This window comes from Hylaeus volcanicus, chromosome 6, assembly GCF_026283585.1.
Source record: "Hylaeus volcanicus isolate JK05 chromosome 6, UHH_iyHylVolc1.0_haploid, whole genome shotgun sequence".
NCBI lineage: Eukaryota > Metazoa > Arthropoda > Insecta > Hymenoptera > Colletidae > Hylaeus > Hylaeus volcanicus.
In genome coordinates this window covers 21,507,440-21,534,949 of record NC_071981.1, presented here as the reverse complement: position 1 = coordinate 21,534,949, position 27,510 = coordinate 21,507,440, and the positions used below count along the sequence as shown (strand labels likewise).

General features: G+C 44.4%; 2 protein-coding genes and 1 long non-coding RNA gene across 3 annotated transcripts in view; 2 read left to right on the top strand and 1 right to left on the bottom strand.

Annotated features, from left to right (window-relative positions):
• The first annotated feature begins 11 nt into the window (after window positions 1-11).
• LOC128877933 (uncharacterized) lies at window positions 12-5,904 on the top strand. The gene is made up of 7 exons (XM_054125618.1): window positions 12-1,334; window positions 1,507-1,714; window positions 2,057-2,314; window positions 2,890-3,256; window positions 3,429-3,658; window positions 3,753-4,076; window positions 4,430-5,904. The coding sequence occupies exons 1-7, from the start codon at window positions 1,237-1,239 to the stop codon at window positions 4,745-4,747; spliced, it is 1,803 nt and encodes a 600-aa protein (XP_053981593.1). The 5' UTR covers window positions 12-1,236; the 3' UTR covers window positions 4,748-5,904.
• A 170-nt stretch (window positions 5,905-6,074) lies between these two features.
• Window positions 6,075-17,404, top strand: LOC128877934 (uncharacterized). The gene is made up of 2 exons (XR_008457319.1): window positions 6,075-9,465; window positions 11,233-17,404. It is a non-coding gene; the product is annotated as an uncharacterized LOC128877934 (long non-coding RNA).
• LOC128877932 (ADP-ribosylation factor-like protein 4C) overlaps window positions 11,731-27,510 on the bottom strand; it is a 30,665-nt gene continuing 14,885 nt past the window's right edge. The window contains exons 2-4 of the mRNA XM_054125616.1: window positions 20,289-21,542; window positions 19,246-19,461; window positions 11,731-17,953 (exon numbers count right to left, since the gene is read on the bottom strand). Coding sequence (XP_053981591.1) covers window positions 17,757-17,953; window positions 19,246-19,461; window positions 20,289-20,499 — 624 coding nt within the window. The 5' untranslated portion in view covers window positions 20,500-21,542 and the 3' untranslated portion in view covers window positions 11,731-17,756. The remainder of the gene's footprint in view (window positions 17,954-19,245; window positions 19,462-20,288; window positions 21,543-27,510) is intronic.

Sequence of the window (27,510 nt, the reverse complement as noted above, 5' to 3'; positions counted from 1 at the left end):
CCCCTTAAGGTAGTTGTTTCGAGATGGTCACGCTCAATTGTATTAGGTGAACCGGAAAATAATGTCGTTTTTTGCAATTTTAAATACTTGTTTATCGTTCATCAGCTCATTGATTTTTATCGATCTGGCATTGGCAATTTGCATACTAGATGGCAAAAGGCGTTAAATAAATTCACGGAACAACTACTAGTAACTTTTTAGAGTAAGAAATAGTACGTACGTGTTTCCATACAACGAATACTGTATTTAGAAACTGTGTATATAAGGGTGTTTAGTACAGGGTGTTCATCGAACACAGGGTGTTTAGTGAACATTCGGAGATAATTCTACAGACGAGTAGAATTAATTAAACTAAATTAAACAAGAACGACGAAGGTGTATTCGAGGCTTTTCTATTAGGTCGACGTAAAAATAAGTTTGTTTTTTGTATGGTTCGATAAGTTTCTTTGCAAAGGCATTTTTAGTGCGCGTCCTTAAAGTACTGTCCTTAAAGTACTGCGTTAACAGAAAACAATGTTCTACTTTGCAGAGCATTTTATAAATAAAAGCATACTTCAAAGAGGTCTCTCTTTCGTAAACTTACTACCGTTTGAAAATTCTTCTAAACGTCCCATTCGTTCCCAACAGAGTTTCCATAAATTGGAGTCAGCAATCGATACGAATTACGAAATGATCCGAAGTGCTCTCGGAAGTAAAACGCGCATGCCAAACAATCCCACTTGACAACGAAACGTTAGCGCGATCAGCGGTGACAGTCGCTGAAAGAGGGTGGCAGGTTATCGAATTCCGCCCTTTTATCGTTTTCAACGTCGCGGCTCCATCGGATGGAGCAAAGGGAGAATCGAGCTTTTCTGTTTCAAAAAGTAAGTAGCGCGCTTCTCGCCTCGAATTACGCGCTGCCCCGGGCCGTCGAATGAATTTTATTCATAAAAGCTTGATCTTTGTTTGCTTTTTCTCATTAAAAATGAGAAGTTACGTTGCCTTTATTGTTGATTACAAATTTCTTTCTAAAAGTTTATTCCGCGAGGGATCGAGTAGAGTGACAAACTTCCTTTTGACAGTTTTCACAGTTTTGACAGTGATAGTTTTTTTCCTTTTATGTTAAGTTTTTATTAAATGCGAGTACTTCCTTAATTTTTCCCCGCAGCAAGGCGCGGAAACGCTAGCTTTTCCAGGTGAATAGCCTACCAGGTGAAAGGCTGAGCTTGAATAAAGCACGAGGTGAATCAAAGGAGAATGTCCGACGCGCAGAGATGCTCCAAGCCACGCAGGATTGGCGGGAAAAGCCGTAAGAGGGGCGCGGCGACCACCAGACAGCGTGCAAACTTCTTCAGGTGATCGACCGAAACGTACAGGGCGTTTACAGAAACGTGAAACCGTTTTTCTCGCGAACAATTTTTTCGTGGGAATACGTCAAACTACGGCGTGCAGCTTAACACTTTCTACGCCTAACAAATTACGCATTAAAATTACTCTTCGTGTTTCTGTTTTGTTCTCGTGATACAGAACACGGTATTACTTCACCAAAGGCCATGAACACTTGGGCGAACCGCGAAATGTCAACGAGGAGCAATCGCCGTTCCTTTACCCTCCCTGCTCCCTCATGTTCTCTTATTTTCAATACTGGAAAGCGAAGAAACGCACGTCGGACTTGGAACAGAGGAAGGGCGTTGCCAGAACAGCACGGAAAAACGATATCTTGCGGACGCTTCGCGTATGTGTTACAGTTTATGCGTTACATGTTTTAAAGAAAGGAGCTTGAGCTCGAGCTTTGTTTAGTAACTTCAGTTATTCCACTGAAGCCATACATCGCGATATAATTATTTCCATCCTACTTAACACAACATTGCTTTACTTAACTTTAGGCTTTAACCTTAATTTTGGGCTTCTACGGAAGCTAACACTAGTTAACGCTAACCTTAACGCTTAGTACATTACATTTGCATCGTTTTTGTATTTTGTTACACATCTGTACATAGCTGCAGCGCCTGAGGATTAAAGAAAGGAACAACGCTGACGAGTTATAGATAAAAATATTCCCTTGGTATCGGTCAAGGTGGACGTGGAGATCGAGAGGTTGGAGGCGAAGAAACACAAAGACCCAGACGAAGCGATAGCCATTACCGACGTGGATCCAGAATTCTTCCAAGGACTCTCTGGGAGGGTGGTAAAGGAAAGATTTTCTGTACACACGTACGTGAACGACAACCGCGAGATTCTGAAGACTAGGTTGCTAGCTGGCCAGGCATTGGACGACTGTATTCGTATAGAGCAGCAATTCGTGGAGGAGCAGAAGAGACTGGATAAGTGCAAGGTAGGATTGACTGGATAAATGCAAGATGACTGATTGATGGATACGATTCTGCCGACTGCTTTTTTTCTTTCTCTTTCACTCTCTGCACTTTTCTATGTTCGACTGGTTAAATCCAATGTTTGGGTCCCCATATTCTTTCATTTATCCAGTTTTTACTGTACTCTCGAGGTGAAGGTAAGGTAGTTCTGTGAAAGAAGTCATCGAAACCAGTCGCACGAGTGTCTCCTCTAAAAAAGTTAAATCATATAAATCGTATCTTAATTCTACACCCATCCTCAAATTTTACCTTAACAATGGTTGCACACATATTCTCTACATTAAATGTTCGAAGGTTTGACAGCCAAGTGAATGGGTTAACGCTATTCCTACCACGACCGGTCAAATGACCGTTTTTAACATTTCGATTAGAATGTTCTATTAGAATTTCCTACAACGTAATTGAATCGTCTTTAATTCGCTTTGCACGATTTGCATGTTTTTGTGATAGTATTCTCTCAAAGACTCGATTCCGACATATAAAATAAATCTTATAAAGTCGTTACAAGAGGAAAGATCAGTTACGTTTCTTCCCGTAGCGTCGTTATCGTCTCTACGTGAGTGGTTTCGAGGAGTTCCTGTCGAAGGATCACGAGGAGAGCATGAAGATCCTGGTTCAGGCGGAGGAGGAGATGAGGCTGACCAAAGAGGTGAGCGACAAGAGGAACCAGCTTTCGAAGGAATACGGTCAGGTCAGGCTAGAAGTGTACTTCTGGGAGGAAAATTGGAGGACGGTGAAGATGTGCCAGAGGTTCCTGTACCAGGTGTCGCCAATCTCCTGGCGCGTGGAACACGACTGGATTCATCGGTCCGAGTCGGGCGAGAACATCGTCTCCGACAGCGCGGACGATTTATTCGGTCGATACAGAATGGTGGACGAAGTCGCGTCGCTCGACACTTTGATAGGTGATTCTCGTCACCTTCTCGCCCTTCGTGCGACTCTACAACGTCGACTTGACCCGTAACTTATTTTTAGATCTCGCGTTGGTCGATCGCGCGATCGCGGAAGAATGTATTATTTAACGGACAGCGAATACGTATCTAAAAGCAACCGCGAGGCCATTTTCGCCTGTTACAGATTTGTTCGAGCGGGATATATTAGACGCGGGGGCAACCGAAATGTACTTCGAGGATCCGTTCGACCTGATTCGAGTGTTCAGAACGATAGAAACCCAGAACCTGAACGCGCTGATCCATCTGGAGTCGTTGGCGGAGCCTATGACGGAGATGCTGGCGACGATCGAGACCGCCGAAGAGCAGATCCAGTCGGAAGTCGACGAACTCGTCAGCGAAATCGACGAGCTTCGAGTAATTGTCCATATAGGCTCCTCTAAAAATTTCCTTTCGAATTCTCGCGTGTCGTTGGGGAGCCGAGTGCATCGATCTGTGGTCGTTTGTTCAGAGTTCCATCCGGAAGCTGGAAGCCAGAGCGGTGGAGTTGGAGAAGTACGCGAACGTGCTCTTGGCGGGCATGTTTCGTGACTCCGTGTGCTCCGACGAAGTGCTGCGTTTTCAAGTGTTCATCGAGGACGCTTACGAGACCTGCATCGCGCCGAACGACGCCAATCTGGACAGTTTCTCGATGATGAAATGGATCGAGAAGACCCACGAGGAGCTCAACTTGGAACTGGACACGCTGCCGCCGGATGTGGTGCAGGTTTGCGAGAGGGAAGGCTTCCGGCAGGAGTTGAAAGCGATGCAGGAAACGGAGGAAGCGGCCAAGAAGGTCAGTTTCGGCTAATGTTTCTTTTTTTTTACTTTATAAATACAAAAATTCGTCATTCAAATTGACATTTCAAGGTCAACATTATACAGGTCAAATGAATTCGTCTTGAGATAAGCTATGTGTCTAGCGTGAAAAAAAACTATGTTTCCATTTAAAAAAACAAAGGTGACCTTTAAATCTCGGAGGCGCCTCCACCTAGAAAAAAAAAATCAGTGTTAAACATTTTTTTCGAATGATGAATATTTTGCGAGATAATCGCGTGGAAAGATTATAACGAGACACCCTGTATTATTTCCATACCTGTAAACGTAACCTAACGAGCCACGAGCCTAACGATATTCTCTGTTTCGTAGTTCGAGCTGATGCTTCGGTTACTGGCTTCCTTGAAGCGTGTCATGGAGCCACCGACGATAAAGATGCGGCCTCTAATGTGGCGTTCCGAGCCATCGAGTCAAAGGGCCAAACGGATACCTCCGCCGCCAGAACCCACCGACGAGGAGTGGCAGTATTTGAACTTCTTCTCCAACTATTGCAAACAAGAAGACTTCGCCACCTATCGTTCCCAATTCCCGGACGATTTCGACCTAACTTTCCATACCAGACGTCGCAAGAGCATCGCTGAAAACAGTCGAACCTCTGTCGCCGAAGACAAGAGAACTTCTGACGAATGATCGACAAGATCGACGTCTTTAAAACGTCTTTAATTCGAGGAATTCGCTATTGGCTAACGATATCTTCGCATGGTAGACAAAATCGGTAAAATATCATCGTTTATTGTAACACGTTCACCGGCGATAATCGTGAAAATTCCTACGAAGCTAATTAAAGGGCCAGACAGAAGCAACCAGTCGAAGCGAAGCTCGGCGATTTCTTTCTTCGCTCTCTCAATTACTCATTCGACGCGTTTCCACGACTACGATATCAATCTCGCAGACGAGATCGTGAATAATGTACGACGTTTTCGGTCTGGTTGAATCTTCGGCGTCCAATTACGTAATTGAATTAATCAACTCCGTGGATGTCGACGCACGGAGACGAACGCATAGTTACCGATTCCGTCTACTGCGTTCGCTGTGCTTAAATTATGTCAAACATTTGCATAGCGCTACGTGCTTATTCTAATATAATATTTTTATTATTATCATTATTTCACTGTATTATTTTACTATTTTAATAATATTATTACGTTTCTGTATTACTGTATACGTAATTGTATTCAAACTTGTATTCATTACCGCCACGCATTTGGAATGAATCTCGTTAGTTTCTCGATGAAAGACTCCTGTGACCCATTTCTGGACGACCGACGCGTTCAAGAAAATTTAATAGAAAGAAGCGACGTATCGGCCGTGCGTCAACGGAAAATTTTCTTTTGCTCCAGTATTCTCGACGCTCAATTTCTTTTTAGGCGCGCGGGAGTAAAAAGGAGTGAAAGTTCTATTCGCGAGGCCAGCATAATGGCTCGGCTAACTACACGCGTAAAATTCTTTCTTGATGGAGGTTAATTTATGGACACAGTGTTCGACTGAAAGGAGCGTAACTGATCGCGAACTTTCTCACGAGGGAGGCACGGAAAAACAGGTTAATCTCGCTGTTAACGACAAGAACAATTAACGCCTGTTCGCGGCAGCTGGTCTGTTTGGCTACGTACTTTCCTATCTTACTTTCGGTTGACTGACTAGTCACCAAATTTTGTTGGCGATGATAGGCTCCTACAGTATCAAAAGGTTTGCCAAAACGCACAGACCATGGATTATACGTAATTTTGTTTCAGTTGCACTCATTTCTAACCCAATCAAACCAACTAGGCTTAGAGACAATTGAATGCAAGAATATGTCGCGCGGTACTGAAATGAATAATGCATGAAACAATTGTATATAATTGATGTATTATATACTATTTATGTTATATATATTTATATGTACTTATGTAATATGTATATAATTATTTCATGCATTATTGTGCATGCAATATATATTATATACATTTATATAATTTTATGATTGTATATATACATACACAATTGTATATAATTTATATATTATATTACATACAAGAACTGTGGACAAATGTTTAAGAACGGTAGTTCGCAAGTAGCAGCGAATGAACAAATTAATTATTTAGGATTCGTCCGTCCGTTTTCAATTGAACAAAGTTAAATTGGCCGCTGGTAATCTCCCCCACTTTTGGGTCAGCGAACCTAGCGCTAAGTTGTCTCCCCTCCTGGCTGCACATTCGGGTTAATTAGGTTCATTAAACTTGATGGGCAGTGGCAAGGGCGAGCACGAGCTCTTAGCGTCTTCGTTCGTACTCGATACTCGAAACAACGTCTTCGACTTGAACGAGGAAAAATTATAATTGCATCGGGCACCGCTGCCTCCGATCCGAAATAGTTGCCTCGAGATAGTTCATATTTCATACTTAATCGCACTCTTTCGATTCATATTTAATGGAAGAATAATCAAGCGAAGATACTCGTTAGAATTCTCCGTTAAATAAATTCACGGGGGAACTACCATAACGAAATGTCAATTACACGTGCCCACAGAGGGTTGCAAAAATACTTGGTCATATTGTTACGCCGGAGGGTTGAAACACGAGAATCCACGTTAAACTATATATAACGTTTATTAACAAACTTTAACTTTTAACGATTTAATAATAATTCAACGATAAACTTAGAGACTTGTAGCGATACGTCTTCTCTCTTTGAGATCTCGAATCGCTCTCTTCTATTTTAAAAGTTTGCCGCTTCCTGGCAACCGGAAGCGCGGGAACTCGTTTCACACCGCGCCACCGCGCGCAGAAAATAATCGTATTAGTTAATTAATAATGAAAACGAAAACTGTCTTCGATCTCTCCTTTTGCCGTGTATCGAAAAAGTGCTCGGAATTGGCAAGAATAATTAGCGCCGTCGAGTCGAGTACCACGCGCGGGCCTGACACGCGAAACCAAAGTTTCTTCTTCGGCGTACACAAAGCGTCCTCTTGTTTGCACTTTCCGTCGCAACTGTACGCACATGTGCGCATCTAAATATATTCGCACGCGGTGCACGTGGCGCGCCGCCCACACTCAAACGATGCCTGCACATTTATTCCACGGTGATCCGAGGAAAGCATTCGCGTCTGAAGAACACTCGCCGAACGGTTTTCTGTGAAAAGATCTGCTCGTTGAATAATTCGTGTTTCTTTCCGCGCCGCGCTTCGGAATCTAAAAAGGCGGGGGAAACGGCACCGAAAACGTCAGGTTTGTAGACGGCATTATTTAGAAAGGATAATTACTTTCTCTTTCATTTTTTGTTTACTTCTGCAGATGAGAATACTCGACGCAGACTTCCTTCGAGTATCTCGAATGCAAAGCGACGACTCTGATCACCCTCTTCCGGCAATTATGCTCGGTACTCGTTCTCTCCTACGTTGGTAGACAAATGACTATTTCTGGATCGTCTGACATCAAATCTAAACGCCTCGAATGCCGTCTATTACACTCTCGCGTATGCCTTCAGCTTGTTAAATTTACAAAAGATTTCTTTGTGCTGCTATAGATACGTACGTATGGTGGTTGTTTCGAGATGGTCGCGTTCAACGGTCGGAAATCGTCAATTGGAAACTTTTGTAAAGCGTTACTGTTGGGTAAACCTTGATTGATCAATTTAAATCGAAATAGGCTTGTATGATTCATACAGGCAGTCCCGTAAATATTCGTACCCTATATGTCTATCGAAGAAATTTGTTTCGTGTTTCCAAGTGTATGTTTGTACTCTAAATATACGCACGTATGAGCTTATTCGTATACATATTTATAATGAAAAGTCGAACTTCTTCATCGGGCGGCGTGTACCACCGGTGGTTCACATTTGTGTGTCCCTTTGGGCGGAGTGTACCACCGGTGGTTCGCGCTCGCGTGTCTATCAGATGACGTGTACCACCGCGCCGCCTCATGGGCGAGAAACACAAATGGGAGCCGCACGTGTTAAATAAATCCATGGAAAACTACCTCAACCGATCAATTAAACGAAACGTTGCGGTAGATATCTCCACGGGAAGACTCGTCGATACAAACTCGCCACAAAGATACCATTTTCTCTGAAAGGGCAACCTTGTCCGAGCCGATTCCCCGTCGAGAATCGCGTATTGCGCTAACGGCGACAGTTTTTGCCGACGCGCACTTACGCGTTCCGCGTTACGGAGACGACACAATGTTCGCGCATCGGGAGCATCGCGACGCCGTCGTCTAACGAGCCTTCCGGTAATTACGTCGTTGCATGCGAACTTTCTACGGCGAATACGTACGCGAACGACGCGTTGTAGTCTGGCTGAATGCGCGTCGTCCTATCGGACCCCGCGATCTCTCTGATTTTTACAATTAACTCTCTGTGGGCACGTGTAACTTTCGATTCGCGCACCACGTTATTGATATTACGTTGAGTAATTCGATTAGTCGAAGACGGTGCAACGATACAGTAGAATAATAATGTTCAACCAGTGAAAAAATACAGCGAAATAATAATAATAAAAATATTAGATACGATACACTGAGTACCAAAATTAAACGAAACACTTGGATTTTTTTTGCGTTTCTGTCTCTTGAAAGAATCTTTCATAAGAACTAATTACACTGGACACCTGTTATATTTCGACATGGAAAGAATCAACGTTACTGGAAGGAATTCGTGAATTTAGGAACGTTACAAAATTAAATCCTGCGACGAACGATAATTTATTTGATTTTCGATGGTCTCGAGACGAAATGTAACTCTGCAGAAATTGTGTATGAGTTTTTGCCTGGCCTCGAACGCGTCGATTATCGAAAATTTTGTATCGCGCCTGGTTTCGCGCCCTCCGGTTCGAGAAACACCGTCCCGAACCCTCGTCGACCGAGGAGCAAAAACGAGGACAGGAAGGAGACAAGGTGGTGAAAAAGCCATAGACGTTGGCGTAATCCAAAAGCAGCCGCGTTTCGAACGCGCACGAAGATGAGTGGCGCGCGAGACAAAAGGCCCTCTCTAGTCGCGGAGAGTTCACGGACAGCTGAATGGTGAATAATATAGCGCAGGAGGACCAGAGGAACGTGGCGAGGGATAAAGTACACGCGGCGAGGGTCGATGTGCGTGTTAAAAAAAAAAAAGAGAGAAGAGAAAAAAAAGGAAAACGAGAGGAAGTTCCCCTGGTGGCGCGAGGGTTGAAAACAGACGGACGATCAAGCGAAAGGGAAGAGGGAAGGTTGGAGAGGTTGGCTCGTTGAAGAGTACCCTAGCCAGTCTGCTATCGAGCAATTCTCGTTGCTATGGGGATAATCTCGAAAGGTCTCCTCGAAGTACGCAAAATCCGGGCTTCGCGGCGCCCGATTTACGCGGAAATGACAGCCATTCCTTCCGGTATACAGCTGGTAAGTACAGTTCGTTGCTCGGGAGTTGGCGAAGCAGTTCGATTAGCTGACGCGTAATGGCGACACCTTTAGGCCGATCGCACGCGGCGCAACCGATTTGAAATTAGTGTTGCAAACCGTTTGCGCTCTTTGTTTTACCTACTCCACTATCTTTGTTTTACCTAGTCGCATGCAACTAGTTTCAGAGTGGTTTGAAACTGATCAGTTGCGCCCGTGTGCGATCGGCCTTACTCGTTTCTTTGTTGAGTTTATAGTGCTAGCTGGGGGACTACTCGCTCTACTGACTATTCCCTCCTTTTATTTTCTATTGCACTGTCTTATTCATATTTTTTTTCCTTAGGCAATTTTCCATTCCTTATATTTTTAGCCAGGCCTAATCCAACCATGAAAAACCGGGGTTGGACCGCCCAGGATTCGAACCGTACTTTTACGAAAGTTTCCAATTATATTTTCGAACGTGATTATCTTGAAACAACCACGTTGATTTATTTTTCATGCTCACGCGTGTTATTTGCGAGATATATTGGCACGGTATTGATTCTCCACGAAGGGGAGGACAGTTCGCGGTGTCGTTTTCGACGTACCTTCATCACCGTTTCCCGATCTCTGTCTCTATTCCATTTTTTACCGCACCACTCGAGAAATTGCTTCCTTTCTTTCTAAACTCACCGCCTACCCCTCGCCGTCTCTGTCTCTCTTCCTCTGTTTTCCGCGTGCAACGTTAGCGGCCCCTTTACGACGGTTTTTCCGTTTCACAAGCCAGCGTTGCCTCTTGTTCTCGCTGGGTCCTTTGAGAAACGGGAACGCGAAGGAACAAGCCACGAGTATTCTCCAGCCTCTTCGCGAGAGTAATCCGGAGTTATGGATGCTGCTGATGCTTTGTTCGCGACGGGATTTCCGGATGAAAACTCTATCCCCTCGAATCGAGAGCGCTCGCGTACGGAAGTTCCGTTCTCAGCGAACGGAAGTTTCGTTTACTTCGTTCCATTTTCAGTCTGGCTTTCGCATACAGAATCTCGATTTACGAAACTACACGAAATTAGCGTTCAGCTTCGAACTGAGCTTAGCTATAGAGAAGCCAGCGAATCTCTCGTTTTGAGAGCGTTGGGGTACATTTGAAAAGGAAAGGGATTATTTTTCAGTCTGCTTGATCGCCGAAACGAGCACGAAGAATGATCGATCGAAATCCGTGGCGAGCGAGGAGCGTTCTATCGGCCCGTTTCCTCGAGCATTGCGAGTTAAATTTTCATTTTTAACTCGGAACATCTTACGTGATACGTGGATGCGGGTTTCCTGCACTTTGGCGAGCAGCTTTAAAAGTTGAAAGGCAACGACTCGCGTGCGCCGTTTCGACACGTGAACTTACGTTACCACCGCTCCTTCCGAGAATTTATGTGTATCACTCTGGTATCTTCTCGGCCCCTCTAGCTGAATTTAGTACTGTCTAGACTCGAGTAGCTAAGCTTGGTACACTCTAGATCTCCTAATTTGGAAATCGCGGTAGTTCGAGGAGCGACTTGAAGAACCACAAACGGCGTGCAAATTCGAAGTTGCTTAGCTCACCTATAGCTGAGTTTAGTACCCTCTAGTCCTCAGTAACTCAGCTCAGTACTCTGTAGCCCTCACTAGTTAAGCTTACAACCCTCTAGCTCTCCTATAGCTAAGCTTAGTACCCTCTAGCCTACCATAGCTGAGCTATTACTTCTCTAGCCCTCCAAACGCTTCTCTTAACTAAAGCATAAGTGTTTACTGTATCGTGTTCCTTAGGTAATCCAAACGAGTTTTCAGAGCAACAATAAGAATCGACGACGAGGGATCCCATGCATCGCGTAAAAATCGACCTCCAGCCCTCTCCATCCTCCTTCCAGAGTTCGCGTCGGTGGCCCCCATTGAAACTGCCTGGATCCTGGAAACAGAGAGCTCCTTTGAAGCCTTCTGCAGGCGTGTTCATCGTGCGTGCACGGCGTAAATGGCCGCATCCGTGCGCCACGTGCCGTGCATTCTATCCTAAGAGAACAATAATCGGCCGCTGCGAAACAACAACGAGCTCTCGCTCCTTTCCTTCCCCGTCGCTCGTGCCGGCTGATCCGCATGAATAAGTATCCCGACGACAGGAGAACCAGGAAACGTTCGACGAAGCGCACCGGACGACACGCCGGTCGATCGTTGTTTGCTGGATGACAGTAATTTCAAGGCTCGGGGACTCGCGCCGTCCACGAAAATTTTCGCCAAGGATCGTGGCAGGTTGAAAGAACGAGCGTTCGATTAAAACATAACGGAATTAGCTGATTTATTTGGAAAAATCCTCGCTGATAGTCGAAAAGAATCCATTCGGTCAGAACGGGCTTGTTCTTGTATAATCAACATTCACCCGGTGTACTCACACACTCACGAGAAATTGGGCGAGGCTACTACACAGATATACGAATATACAAGCGGCGTGGGGACGAACGACGATATAATAATTGTTCTCGTTACAGTAAAAAGACGATTTCGCTTTGCTTTTTTTTTTTATTATTATTTTTTGGCGCGCTCGTTACGATTCCGCGCTCGATTACGCCGCGGTTATTTAATCGTCGCTACGTATAATACATAAATATGTAATCTATCGATCGAAGCACGAGATAAAATATTGAATGATAATAAAACACAACAAGGGCAAGTATAGCGTACAATAGAATTTTGAACGACAAGTCGATATAAAAACAACAACCACGTCTCGACAGATATTGCGAGGATTGACTCCAGGCCCGGGAATTCGCGTGTACCAGAATTAGGACTGAGACTAGTAACCTAATACACCTGATCTTCGATTCGTTAAATTTCGTTCATTCTTAATTTAGAAAATTTTTCGATTTCGATTAAAACGCGATAGAGGAGCTTACTGAAAGTTTGATATGTTACAAAAACCGAAATTGTGAATCGTTCGAAGAGAAATAAACAATTATCGACCGCATCGTTACCGAAACGTAATTAAAATTCGAAACCGAACGTAGAGAAGTTGCGAATTCGGATTCCACTAGGCTGGAGAGATCCTGCGAAACTTACAGCCTGGGTTGCCTATGTACAAAGTGTCCTTAGAATATAATGTTCGTTTTGGCGTACGCTAGACGTACTCGTCATCCTAACATCTTTCCTGTTCCTCGATTAATTCTCGGGTCGACTAGCATCGTCACTCATTACAGTCGTTAGAATTCCCTCTAGTTTTCGTTTAATATCGTTCTGTTTACGTCGCATCCGTACAGGCGAGGATCGTGTGTTCTCGTCGCGACACCCTTCCGTGGCTGGCGTGGACCGGGACGTGCTAATTAGACGCGTTAATTAGTGGTAATTCAGCTGTCGGTGGAGGCAATCGGTGCCACCGGAAGTTCCGAGGAACTGGGTTAAGGCGACGCTGGAAGTGGGGCGGACGTGAAAAGGAAAGGTCTGTGGTGTTCGGCGAACTTCCAACGAGGATGTTGGGTCCTGGACAACTGTGCTGGTTTTAGACGGGAGCGACTTCAACGACAAATATCGGACACCCATTGTGCGAGGTTCCCGTGGACTTCGACTGTTGGTTCACCTGAAAGTTCCAGAGTTCACTTGGAGGAGCTTTTACCTTTGATAAATAATGTACGCTCTCCATTAGGAATCACCGTTGAATCAGCGCAACGCTTCATTTTTTTTTTTTAAAGATGGAAATCAGATTCTAATCGTGTGTGAAATTTTCATTGCTCTTCGTCTGTCTTCGGTCCAATTGAAAGTTCCATCGTTTAATTAGTCGCGCTAATGATAATTTTTGCATACAATCGTTGCATCGATGGAGAAATAGCGTTATAATTTACTAGAGAAAGGATACTTGAATCGTAGCCTCTTTAAGAAATGAATTTATAATAGCACTTCGGTTATACAGGGTGTCCCAAAAATGTTGCAACACCTTGAAAGGGGTGATTCCAACGGTATACACGAGCTCTGATTGGTCGGGGTATTTTTGTTAATATCTCCTTAACGAAGCCTCGGATAACATTTTCGCTAAGGAAAAAATTGTTTCAAATCACCTCCCGAACCACCCCTTTCAAGGAGTTACAATATTTTTTTGGAATACCCAATATAACAGCACTTCGTTTATATAGTTGTACAGCAGAACTTGCGCGCCTGTGGAAGAACGTTATGACCGTATATGGTAGGTCGCAACAAGTGAAAGTAAAGCAAGAAGAAGATGCAGCCTGGCGCAATAGTGAAACTATTTACAAATACCAAAAATGCAGCGTCCATACTTGCGTAATCGCGGCATTTTCTCGTAAATAAGGTACAGCCGAAAAATGTTTCATCGTTGTTCCATCCTGTGGGATATGCGCGTAGAGTACGTAACGTTACTGTTGATCCTTGATGGTTATAGAACGTACGTTGAAATTGAAAATAACATCGGCGGAAGTTCGAGAGGCGCAACTGGAAGCGATAAATCTTCGGTAGCCGTTCCGCGTGCATACTTGGAGTCCGGAAAGTGTGTCCTAAGAAACCGCGGAACATTCCAAGCAATAAAGTGTGAACTGTGAAGAAACAGGTTCCATTTCGTCACGGCTCGTCCTCTTCTTCGCAACGACAATGCGCTCCGCGTGTTCGATTCTATACGATGATTGAGTTCCCTCTTGGATTTTCGTTTAGTTAGAAATCATGGAACGAAAAATCCTTTCGAATCATTCGAAGATCCCTTCATTCGTCGTTCGTGTTTGCCAGTTGTGTTTGTGATACTCAAAATGGTGGCCATAGATGATCCAATTAATCTTGATCAGAGTGTGTGTTCTGATAACAAATATTTTTGGTAAGTCTTCCTGGTTTGATTTTGGGGGAAATCCACGGTAAGCTTGGACCGTCGTAGCAAATATTGAAATTTGAATGGTTGAAGGAAAATTGGAGAAACTGGGAGGAAGGGAGAGCCACGAGAACATCACTCGCTAGAACATTTTCGGGAACGCGTTTAAAATATAACAAGTCCACGCGAATATAAGAAGTTTAGAAACAAAAAGAAAAAGCACACCTTTGCTCGGAGTTATTCCATAACTCTGGCGATATTTTTCGATGCCTGAAAGGTGGCTATCGGTTCAGTCGCAGAACTTCAGTGGTGCGTATTACCGGTAATATCCCGTTTCTGCTGCGCGAATAGGTGACAACTCGAAGGGTCAGATAACGATACTGCACCGTGGCTGATTACAGAGTTTGCGTTGAACCACGCCGATCCAACGGTTAAAAAATATCTGCCATCGATAACAACTGCCCACACCGGAAGCGGGTATGTTAAAGAGGCCGCTGAGGGTACACACTGGCAAGAAATGCAAGCTGCCGCCGTTTTGAGCTCTTTCGCTTCGCTCGAACTTGGAAAAGATCGGCAATAAAACCTCGACCGAACGGGTCTAGCCTAGAAACCCTTCAAACCGCGATACTTTCCGCTAAGCAACGTATAAACTCGCATAAACCGTTCGAGGTATTCTCGAACAACTAACGCAGGCATGTTCAACTCGACGCCCTTGCGGGCAAACAGCGATCGCGGGATAGTAATATAATGTGAATATTAAGGACAAGCAGAAGAATAATTTCTCTATGTAATAAAATGATATGTATATCAATGACACGCCAAGAAGAATGAATACGCTACCGGGACTCTAGTTGTGCATTATTTGGTTAGGCGTTCCCGTGACAAAATGGCGTACTTATCGATGCACGCCCTTTCCAAACCTTGGATTATTTTTAGATGCCGCGGGCGTGGACGAGGCGAACGCTTCTACGCGTTGATACTCGAACGGAGGCGGCTCGTGTTCATTCTTCTGGCGCGCTATTAATACATGCCGCGGCACGAATAGTAAAACGAACCACACGTGCCGCGATTGTCGCGGTATTAACAAGTTTACCAATAAACAAGTGTGTATCATTATCGGTGTATCGCATTCGCGCTTGAAAATCGCGAGTTCTAGCTCGTTCGTTCGAGACGGTTGCCCGCGACGGACCGACCGTTGGACATGCCTTGACAAATTCAAACGCAACGAATTAGCTATCCTAACAAACGATATATTACGCTTTTGATTCAACGATCGTCGAGAGTAGCACCCGTTCAGACACCCTCGAGATATGTATGGTTTCCGAGCAAAGCTCAAAACGATCGATTCGCCTCCTCTGCGGCGAGAGCTCGTCTCTCGTCTTCCCGAGCTACGCAGCACGACGGACGACGAGTACAAATATACGGACTCGCGCGTATGCACGCGCGATACGCTAGTTACCGGTTAGGGTTGGGGTTGAGGGTTCTGTTATCACATTAGTTTTACAAAAAATCGTCTCGAGCGAGGCCACGACGGGACATCCTGGTTTCTTCTCGCGTACAACGTATAAAGGTGCAAAAATCTGGAGAGGCACGGTCACCGCTGGGACTCCTATGTCCGCGATCCACCTCAACGACTATCGACGCGTACTACGAGCATTCCTCTAGTATGATAATCGATTATGATTGTTAGAGATTCCCCCGCGTACCAAGAGCGGTCTAACGGGATCCTGTCCGACTCGTTCAGAGTCCGGTAAAAAAATCGTAGACCGTTCGCGAATCGTAGAAAATTGGCCGCCACTCAAATCCAACTGTCCTCGCGACTCGTTCGCTTCGATCCGTTCATGGACCTATCCGTTTGTCGCTATCAACCCATTCGCGACCGCGCCAACATGAAGAATTTCCCGGTTGCCGAAAACCTTAGTCCAATTCAATTATTCTGATTTAAGAGTTAAGAATTATTACGTATATAATAACAACAAGTCATCTATTATATATATATATACACATATACATACAATAGATATATAATGTTATATTATAAAGGGTGTCACATCTAAACTAGACCACCTGAATATGTGTTTCAATTGTGACAATTTCAACAAATATTTGTATTGTATTTATTACAATGCTCCCCCAAAGGATTCGCATGGCTCCGTCTTTCCCATTTACATCTTTTACAATTAATTTCAACAAATGTTTTACATGCAATTTGAACGAAGCGTATTTTAATATCAGCTACATAAAACGATAGAAAAGAAACATGAATTTATAAGCGAAATTGAGAGAGATATTCAGGTGGTCTAGGTGTGACATCCTGTAAATACACACACATATATATATCTACATATTCTATAAATGATTATATGCTTCATCTATAAGACCGTATTCGTTACGGATGACTTGTCGTTATTACGTTTAGTTACCAGAGCGTCGTAAGTCCCGTACTTTGGAAAAGTTTCGTTAAAGAACGAGTTTCTCTAACGTTATAAATCGCGAAACGTCGGCCGCGTATCAATTTGTCTAGGAAGCGACGATAACACGTTGCGGCACGCGTAAATAGACCTCGCGAATAGACGAATTAACGTCAGCGGTCGCGAATGCGTTAACAGGGCTCGACGTCATCGTTATCAGCGATGAAGCCGTCGCTATTGCTGAACCTCTCGTCGATGTTCCGATCCTCGGTAACAAAATAGGCGGCGTCCCGTTCTTGCGTTCGATCCGAGGCGCGAAAATTGGGCGGCAACGAGCTCGTTATCGATAACGAGTCGAGAGACTCGGGCGATATTCCGCGCGCCGTCGTCGTGAAGTTTTCCCCCCGTGATTCGGAATTTGGTAAAATAGAGCTTCTATGTAGTCAGCGAAGAAGCACTTGTTTCGTTGTCGTCCGATAAACAACCGGTCGCGGAGCACCGCGATTCAGGCGATCGAGTCCTCGTTTATCGTTCCAGTCTTGGAGAATTATCTACACCCTCGTTATCGGGACGATCTTGGTCGTCGATAACGTTCCTCGAACGTCTCTTTTCAGTCCATCGGTTCAGGTTTGATAAAAAATACACCGCGAGGGTGACGTCGTCCAGATCCATCGTCGAGACCTGGAACGCGCGTCCTTTCGTCGGTGACGAGGCCTTTTCTCTAAAAAAAAAGAAATCCTCTACCTTCCCTCGAAGAGAAACAGAGGACCCTCGTAAAAAATTCTGACGACCCTCGCGCCGCTCGATTCCAACATGGATGTCTTCGAGGACACCTGTCGCTCCGCCAGGTCGAGCAACGCTGGTCCAGAAACGATCGTCGTGAACACCGGGACGTTCCGCGACGATAAAGAATTGTCCACGTGAAGAGGAGCGCACATTCACTCGAGCACCTCCCGGTCGTCACCGTCGTGCGATGACGAGGAGGACGAGGAAGAAGACACCGTGGAAGGCGTGGCTGTCGTCAAAGGAGAGACTGTCCGCGACTGACAATATCAGAAGACGCACGTGCAGTCCTCCGAAGCCCTGGCCTACCTGGCCCGCTTCCTGTTCAGCTTCACCAGCTTGCGTCGCTTCAGGATCAGCTGGTACAGCGTGTCCAACCCCTCGTGGAGGCCCTCGCCCGTGATCGCGCAAGCGGGCTGCACCCTGATGCACGCGCTACCAGGCATTCCTGCCAGCTCCAGGACCCCCAGGTGCTTCTCCAGCTCCCCTACCTCTTTGGCACCTGCGGACAACGAGTCGGACGGTTTGATCGGTCAGATCGAAAGCAGGCGGTTGAGAAAAGGGGGTAGATGGAATAATTTTTGGAAAAAAAGAAAATATAACCGATTTCGAAAAAGATTAGAATTGAGGTAAAAAGTATGAAATAATTTCCTGGTAATTTATACGAATACTCGCCGGGTCTAGATATAATTGCTTAAAATCGTTGCATAAATGCAAGATGATTATCTGATGGACAGAATGATGAGTAAAACCCTAGGCTTCGAATAAATCTGAAGTTTGTCGATTTGTTTGTCTTGTTTCCTTCTTTGGAAAATGTTCAAAATGTTCTCTGGTTACAAAAATCGAATTTCAGGAAAAAGGGTTAGGAACGGACTTCGCAGAAATTTTGACGAGCTTCAGTCCGGCAGTCGACGCTGTAAAATTTGTTTACAAATCGATCTCGTTTAAGAGGTCAGTTAAGCGCACTTTTTGAGACTATTTGAAGAAACTTTGAAGAAACATGGCTACTCGATCAAGTCCGTGATACGGAATCTAAACGTGTTCGCTATGAATCGCGGTCAAGTGCACTCGCAGTCTTCTCGGTGAAGCCTTACGCTTCGATACAGCAGTGTTTTCCCGGGCACTTGTCGCCACATTCTTAAGACTTCGACAGCGTTCCTATTTTCTAGCAAGGGCACCAACTGTTACAGTCAACGTCCGAGAATTTCTCGTCCGAGTAATCTCCCGAATTCGGTCACCGAGAACTCTGTGGTCCGGTTTAAATAAATAGTAAGTTGAAAAATGGAAGCTACTTCGTTTTCGGAGCTAACTGTTCAGCTAACCAGTTAACTGTTTATTCCTACGTGTCGAGATCTAGCCGGAGAAAAAGATCTTACAGGTCCTCGATCATAGATTGAACAACAGTGGTTGAAAATCGACTTACTAGAATACAGAAAAGGCGAAACTAATTTATTATTGACGCAAAACTAATCTCATAGCTCAGCGACCAATGTAATCAAACGCTAACACGTAAACGAAACCAGAATGCTTTTCAACCATGAAATATTTAGAGTTAAATAAATCCTGATACATTTTCGTAGCGGTTTTTTGTTTCGGTGTATAATTTACACATTTCGGTAAATTTGATATTGGTTAGAATATTTAATAGGAGTAATCGTATCGTATTCTATGCTATTTCTTAGAATTCGTTTCATATGCCACAGTTTTAAGAAGAATTATTCTTGATATACTATTGATATACTCTTGGGTGGGCGATCGTTTTGTCGGGCACTGTACGCGCGAGGAACCTCTTACCTGGCAGATCCTGTTTGTTGGCCAGGATCAGAATGGGCACGCCGGCGTTATCCGGGCTCCTGGCCGTCCTGGTGAGCTCCATTTTCGCTTCTTCGAGTCGCTCGGCGTCGCAGGAGTCGACCACGAAGATAATACCGTCCGTGCATCGGGTGTAGGACTTCCACAACGGTCGTAACTTCTCCTGCCCGCCCACGTCCCACACGAGAAAATTCACACCTGCGACAGACCACGATAGGGGAATGCATTTATATACCTCCGTTTCTCCGCCCATCGCTGGGACAAGAGGGTGGACCTCGTACGGACCTCGAAGTGGAAGGACATCGAACGCCAGATTGCTCGGGGTACAAAAATTACCGCGTTATTGCCCCTTTGCACTCGGAGCCGTATTTATTTATTTCAATATGTATATATACGGGCATAACCCACTATAAAATTGACGCAATAAAGCATATAGTAAACAAAGATATTAGGTAGACTGGAAGGTAATGTCGTTCTTGCAATTTGAGATACTTGTTTATCACTCATCAACTCGTTGATTTTTATCGATCAGGTATTGAAAATTTGCACACTAGATGGCAAAAGGCTGTTGATAACGAGGACGATGACGTAATTGATTAAAAATAGAAATTTATTAAAAATTTGTTTGAATTTAATGTAAAAGAAACGATATTACTTTCTAGTCTACCTAATAGTTGACAGTTGACAAATAAACAGATATATATATATATATAAAAATTACATTAATGAGAAGCTTCTGAATAAAAACAATCTCATGTATCGTGCGTCTGTCCCTGAGTGAGAGAGATATCAACTACCTACCCTGAAACTGTACATGATGGCAGTACAATCATGATCAAATCGACCCATAGGAGAGGAGGTTTTATAGGAGAGAAAACATATTCGTTACAGAATGTGGAAAATCATACGATGTCCCCTCGGAAGAGATATCCGCGTGCAAAGGGTTAAGGAACTTTCGAATTCTATTTCACGTCGAGGCGTGACGACGACCGATACGAAGAAGAAGAAGGATAAATTCGATTTACCTTTCGCTTTGCCGATGCCACCGCGAATCCTTTCGCAGTTGAAGCCTATGGTGGGCACGGTGTTGAGGTACTGGTCGAACTTGAGTCGATACAAGGCGGTGGTCTTGCCTGCGCTGTCCAGGCCGAGCATGGCCACGTGGAGCGGCGTTCCCGTAGGAAGGGCCTCGAGAAAGCCGCCGCTCGTGCCGCTCCTGCCCATCCCGGCACCCATTCCTCTCCCTGAGCGCAGCCTCCTCTTCCCTGGACCACTCTTCTGACCCACCACCCCACCCTGCCCCTCTTACACCGCCCTTCTTTTATCTGGCATTTAGTCCGTCTGCGTTATCCCTCGAGATCAATCTTCGGGTAGGTCCCTCGAGGATTTCAATTCCTCTCGTGCGTTACGCAGGCACGGACTGGACTCAACAAGTTTCGGCTCTAGTCTGTTTCGACTCTAGTCTGTTTCGACTCTAGTCTGTTTTGGCTCTATTCGAGGTCTCTGAAATTTCCTGAGAAGATCCTGAGGCTTCCTATTGGCAGACGATTCTTCTTGACTCTACTCCAGTTTCCTGAACTTTGAGTCTCGTCGATCCTGAGGCTTCCTATTGGCAGACGATTCTTCCTGACTCTACTCCAGATTCTCGAACTTTGAGTCCCGTCGACACTGCGCCTCTTCACTTTTAACCACTCTACTCAGTCTTGCAGTCTACTCCAAGTTTCCTAGGTCTGCGTCTTCTCGGCTACCTCTGCGTTTCTATACTCTGCTCCAACCTTCCCCAATTCCCCTTCAAACCTCGCCACCGTGCGATATCTTCTTCCTGTTATCTTCTTCTTCTTCTTATCAGGCCTCTCTGGTTCCTACGAATCGACGTCTGGCCTTCCCCCGACTTCGATATCCCTCAAAATCATCTCCCTCTCCTCCGTGCTACTTCATCCCGGTCTTAGCTGGCCCTGTCCAGGCCCGCGACGATCTTTCTTCCCCTGGATCCTTCGTTTGCGATCCCCTTTTCGCCTCTGTTCCTTTATTCCATGCTGACTGTACCTGCGGCGTCTAGACTCCCGATGTTTCTTTCTCTCTCTCTCTTTTTCTCTTTCTCTCTCGCCAGGTCTGGTTCTTCTCGTTTTTCCTTCCACGTTCTGGTCGCTGGACGGCCTGGTGCCTTTCGTCTCTGTGGGCCAAAGTCGAGGATGGAGAAGGGAGGATGGTCGCCGCTTTCGATGCTCGTCCCCGCCGTAAAAGGACTCGCTTCGAGGCCACGATCACTACCGCCCCGGCTGAAAATGAAAGGAGAAACGCGTTAGCGATGCCTCCGTTTGATCGTCGAATTTTCAGGGGTTACTTCTCTCGTCGGTCTTTTTCTCTAGCTACTTGTGCCGTCGAATGCGTCCGGCCAAAAGACGCGGTAGGTGAACTTCTCGGTGACGACACACCTTTGGTTTTTTTTTGTTTTTTTTTTTATTTAACAGTCGCATCAACCCTTGGGTCATCAGCGGCTAACACATAATTTGCAAGCTAATTTCACTTATAGTATATCCTCGTATATTCCGATTTCTTTCAAAAATCTTTTATGTTTTGGGTTCTTCGATTAAACGGACGCTTGCTTTTTAACCGACTTCGATAAAGGAGGAGATTACTCAATTCGACATGTATATATATTTTTGTTTGTTACTCGATTACGCCGAGATGGCTTGACCAATCGGGATGAAACCTGTTGCATCTTGTAGGGCATGTTTCTAGGGTGGTCCCATTATCGAGACATTTGGGGATTTTTCATGTTTACACTTGTACTTGGAATCGACGACAGTGAAACTTAACCCTTCGTAGGGCAGAACTCCCAGTTGCATTTTTTTTCACTTTTTTTTTTGTTCTCATAATCCATTTACTTACACCGTAAGCTTGAAAATACAAAATTCCCGCCCCTTCCTTGGTGGCAACAACGAGTACTAGTGACCTATAAAGGGTCAATACGTCCTCTCCTTTGGTTTCGTTGTAAATATTACGGAAAATGTTGTATACAGAAAATTCCTTGGTTCCTTTGGTACCAAGTCTTTCGTGAGCCCTCCCCTCCCCATTTTAAGCGAAACAAGGTTCTAGAAGAAAGCACAATGGAATAGTGCACTCTAAAATTCGAGAGTTTCAGGAGTTTAGTTTTTAACAGCGGTTTCTCGCCATGGGGCGGCGCGTTGGTGCACGCCATCTGGTAGACACGCGAGCGTGAACCACCGGTGGTACACGCCGCCCGAAATTATGAAAATGTTAGATAGAGTGTAAAGCGTGAGCGAAATTGTCGATTCAAACTCCGAGGTCGATCTGAAATTAACTTAATTATCTAATCAGGTTTCCCATGCCTGCTCGAACCATGGGTTTGGAGACTGTTCACGCTTGAAAATTTGTTTTTAAACCACGTATCATTGAGATACCGAAGAATGGAAAAACGAGAGCAGAGACGATAGGAGATACACAAGCATCGAGTTGTGCGACGTGTTGCAACCCACGACGCAAAAAGAACGTTTAGTATGTATCAATAAAGCACACGCGGCAGTTAAAGTGTTAAATGGCAGACCAGGCTATTTTTAGGCGGAACAAACGCGCAACAACCGGTGTCCAAGGGTGAATTAAAACGGCTAGTCGAATCTCAAGCGAGGATGCTGTGGACTCTTGTAGGATATACTATTACATATTATTATGGTATTATTTTGTCTTGTGTTAAATTTTGTTTACATGTTAGGAGCGGTGAAAACAGGAATCGTTTAGCTTTACACCGCCACGCGTCCCACCGGCATCTCTTCCGGTCTATTGTTCGCATCATCCGGTGTCTAGCGCTGCTCTTTTTTTTCGCCAAGTTAGGTGAATCCTTTATTCTTATTTCCGTCACGATCGAATCTGTGCTTCGACTTCCGCGCGCGTTCGCCCAGTTTCGATCGCTCGATTACATTCGATTACGTACGAAAGAAAATTCATGGAAATTTTTTCCATACGATTCTTACTTTCCTTTCTACTGTTGTCATAATAATTTTGTTCCTCTGTTGTTTATTCCATCGTTGGAGTCTATTTTTTTTTTTTTAACATCGTGATTTCTGATCGAGACAGTCGTGGAATTTTTAATTTCACGCGCCGCGCTGCTCGCCAATTTGAATATCGAATCGCCGCACTCCAGGCAACGTTCGCAACAATCGACACGGTCGTGTCGATATAAATTGAAACGCTGTAGGGGACGGCGAACCAGAAGGTACACACCGGGAGGAACATCGAATAAAAGTATCGCTAGAGATATCTGTAAACTGCATCTGGTGCATGTGCATCTGCATTGGCCTGCATCTGCATTGGCTCGCATCCCTAGCCCATTTTTATCTCCTTTTTCCTGGACCAGTCGGCGGCACCTGCCGACATTTTCGAACACGCGTTCTCTCATATTTTTTTTTTCCTTTCGGGGACAGAATGTTCCCCCGGCATCGACACCGAGCTCGCCTTCGTTTTTTTCTATGGATATTTAAATTCCCTTTTTGTCGCGCGAGAGCTCGGTGTCTGGACCGCACGAACTTTTACGTTCCATAAGAAGACTCGACGTGTTCAACTCGAGCACTGGAACGTTGGGAAACGTCGAAAATTGACCGATAATTAACGGTTCGATTTTATAAATCACGCAGACTTCTTATCAGATTTCTATTGGCGACGTAATGCTTTGCAAAAAATTTCTAGAATTTTAACCGTGCCAAAACGACCATGCACCGTAAACCTAGCGTTAAGGAGGTATCCTGAATTAGGAGGTCTAAAAAAATTCTATCGAACTTTTTAGCCTATTTTCATAGATATGTGAGTAGTCTCAACAAATTTTTTCAACAAGAAATATTCAAATTGAGTCGAGTGTGACGCGCATTTGTAGAGCACCTCACAATTAAAATCTCCTATAGGCGGGAAAGATGGAGGTCGTAATTTCCGTTTGACACAAAAAAAAAACAAAAGAAATTTTCATTTTCATGCATTTTTCTTCTAGGTGATCTTCCTCCTTAAACCACGCCGAATAGTTCCGAAACGCATTAAAGGTAGCCTTGGATAACCTAGATTCGATCGGTGAACCAGATAAAACGTTGCAAAAGAAAAGAAAAATATGGGACGCATTTACGGACGAGAAAGTTGACGTCCCGTACGCATATGTTATCGTTAATTAACCTCGCTCGTTCTATTTCTCGTTTTTAACATCGGAACTCGAACGGAATTGCACGGTGGTACGGGAAACCTAGTCGACCGATAAACGCAGCCTGTCCGCGAGGTGTGCAAACACCGTAATCATGGTTACGGCGAAAACAGAACGAAGACCTCCAAGCCGTAAAAGGTAAATAGACAAAACGAGTATCAGGTGTTTGTTTTACGGTTTATTGGCTTAGCTTTCTGCGACTCGTGTTCCTTGCGGCCTGCTTAACGCTCGCCGAGAAGCCTTAAGTTTATTTCACCACGTTCGGATTACGCGTTTCGTCTAGTCTGGACTGAAGCTTAAGAATCTTCCAAGGAGTGCCGATTAATCTATGTGTCTTGTACGTAGACGTCGAATCATTTCTCCCTGGAGAATCCTACCACGAGGATAGTCTTTTTGTTTTTTATTTTAAGGATCGCCGAAAATTAGCTCTCGCTACTGTCGTTGTCCTTCTCTACGTTCGAAGCTCGTCGAGAAACATCGGAGAATACACGAACTCTACGATAACTGCACAAGGTCAGTCTCGAGCTTGTTAACCCTTTGCACTCGGGTGGCGCCTCTAGGGCGACATATGTAATTTTAAAGTGATTTTGTGAACGTACAATTTCAAATTCACTTACATCAGGATACAGCTAATTATTAATTGAAATAATAATACATTGAGTCATGAATGTTCGTAGATGTTTTTCTTCGAAGTAGAGGTTTTGGTTTCGCAGAAATTTATTATAAAAATTGACAGGATTTGATTTTATAGAAAAATGCCTCGAGCGCAAAGGGTTAATTACACATTGTTCGAATGTTACTCTTTCGAACAACGTCAGGTGGAATAATATTCATCGAGTAATTTATCGAGTGTGTTTGAAAGAATTGATAGAAAATGTGTTTTTTTTTCGGCCCTCGAAACCCACGTAACCGGTTAAATATCCATCGAAAAAAATCTCCTTGGAAAAATGAGTCCTCCTGCGCTCCTTTTCGTAGGAATCAGGACCAACGAACAACAGCGAGTCCAAACGATGACCCAGAACGCCAGATTTCTCCGACCGCATCTTTCCTCTCGCCTCTTCCGATTTAAATTTGATTTGCCTACTTTTGCACGTGCAGGTTAACCGTACCTGCCGAGTCGCCTTTGCCCCCGTACATTCGAGATAGCATAAATTAAAATCCGCGACACGTCCGGCTTCTGATCATTTATAGAGAACAACGCTGTTCCCACCTTTCGCGGACAATGTTGCATAATCGTTGAATAACGGTCCATCTTGACGAGTGATAATGATAACGAAAATAAATATGAATAGGATTCGTCAATTCGGTGACGTTAAAAAATTCAATGCTACGATAAACGTTAAATAATGTAATCTTCGAGAGTCTCGAGACATAATTTGAACTTTGTAACAATTTTCGCGAGTTTTAACTTGGCAGCCAACGTGTTACGCTTTCGTCGTTTATCGGTCGCCTAGGGAGCTCCGTGACCAAAAAAACGTTATTCCGAGATGCGATTCACCGTAACGTCGATCGCGAGCGGCTGTTAATTGCCTCACTTTTACTGCAAATTACGGACCGATTCCCGGGGCTCACGTAACGCCGCGGCACGCAAAGAATTTCAACCGCGTCGAAATGGGAACGTTTTCGTTCGTTTCTAACGCCGCGATGTTATCCGGTACGCCTTCGAAGTAAGTTAGGCTAATCTTCCAACCGCATTCCCAGAAGTTCCTCCCCGTTTCGCTGTGTTTCTTTCCGCCGGGATCGGAAACGCACGCGTTCGAGCAATTAAGAACCGCTAATCGTTGCGACCTGATCATTTGAAATAATCGCATTTTGAGATATCCTGAGTGAGTAAATAAATAATTACAATTCATAATGCAGTCGTAATAATCTCACTATAATGAACCACGTGCTGAGATTCAACCAGTTACCAGAATCCATTTTTAAATTAAAAAGAGATGAGCAAAACCATCATGGTTTACCCATGTGCTCGTCTCGTTTCCTTCTCTGGAAAATATTTTAAAGAGGAAACGGGACAATCATATCGGCGAACTTCAGATTTATTCAAACGCTAGGGTTTTGCCCATCACTGATTGAGTGTATCTTACGTTTATGTGCTTGTGAACCAGATCTTAAACATATACATTCAACCTGTTTCAATATATTAAATACAAGTGATCGTTTGTTTTATTGAGAAAGTGAGACTACTACTATTCCAATCGTATAAATTACTTTTGTTACATTTAATTTTGTTCCTCTTCTTATTTATATTGTAGGAGCGTGATATATGTATAATACGAGGGTAAGCGTGTGAGTGTATCCGTGAATGCAATGGTTGCGTGGATACGCGGTGTGATTTGTTATTTATAATAATTCGGAGTCCAGTTCGGTCGAGACAGTTGTAAAAGTCAGACAATAAAATATACGTTGTCGAGCTGCAAATCGTTTAAAAGTCATTTGATTCCTACATATTATATAAATATATACACAGAGAAATAAAAGCGAACATTTAAATAAATCGTGTGTGTTCCCGCGTCGATTTACTATAACCTCGACATCTCCAGTTCCTTCCAATTAATTCAAATTAACTTTCTCCCTCTTTCCATCCGTATCACAAAGTGTTCGCCGTACACATGATACTTAACCCAAATGTATAATATTTACACCCTCCTCTCCAATTGACCCAAATTAATACATGTTTGTCGCCCAAAGAGCCACGAGTTTCACCGCGTCGGAGTGAAACGGTCGACTTCCATTTTGAAATTAAATCGAATCCGCCATACTCGTGCAAATTTCGTTCGCTACTCGGACGATTATTCGAAATGAACGAGAATCAGCGTCCAGACGCGGCGTAGGTGGGTTAGTATCGGCGGTTAGGGCACCAGGGGGCGACCTAGCTTTGCGCGCGTCGGTTAAAAGTTATTCCCTAGCATTAGGCGTCGGTTTAGTATCTGGAACGCGGGACTTGGCAAGGGGAAATCAGTCTACCGAGCAATCAGTCTAGCAAGTGGGCCTCGTAATTCACGATCGCGCTGATAACGCTCGCCCAGCGTTTGGTACGATCCGTC

Coding starts and splice junctions, on each gene's coding strand:
- LOC128877933 (XM_054125618.1), top strand. CDS start 1,237: ATGTCCGACGCGCAGAGATGCTCCAAGCCACGCAGGATTGGCGGGAAA. Junction 1,715..2,056: donor ATATCTTGCGGACGCTTCGC/GTATGTGTTACA, acceptor GTATCGGTCAAG/GTGGACGTGGAGATCGAGAG. Junction 2,315..2,889: donor AGAGACTGGATAAGTGCAAG/GTAGGATTGACT, acceptor TTCTTCCCGTAG/CGTCGTTATCGTCTCTACGT.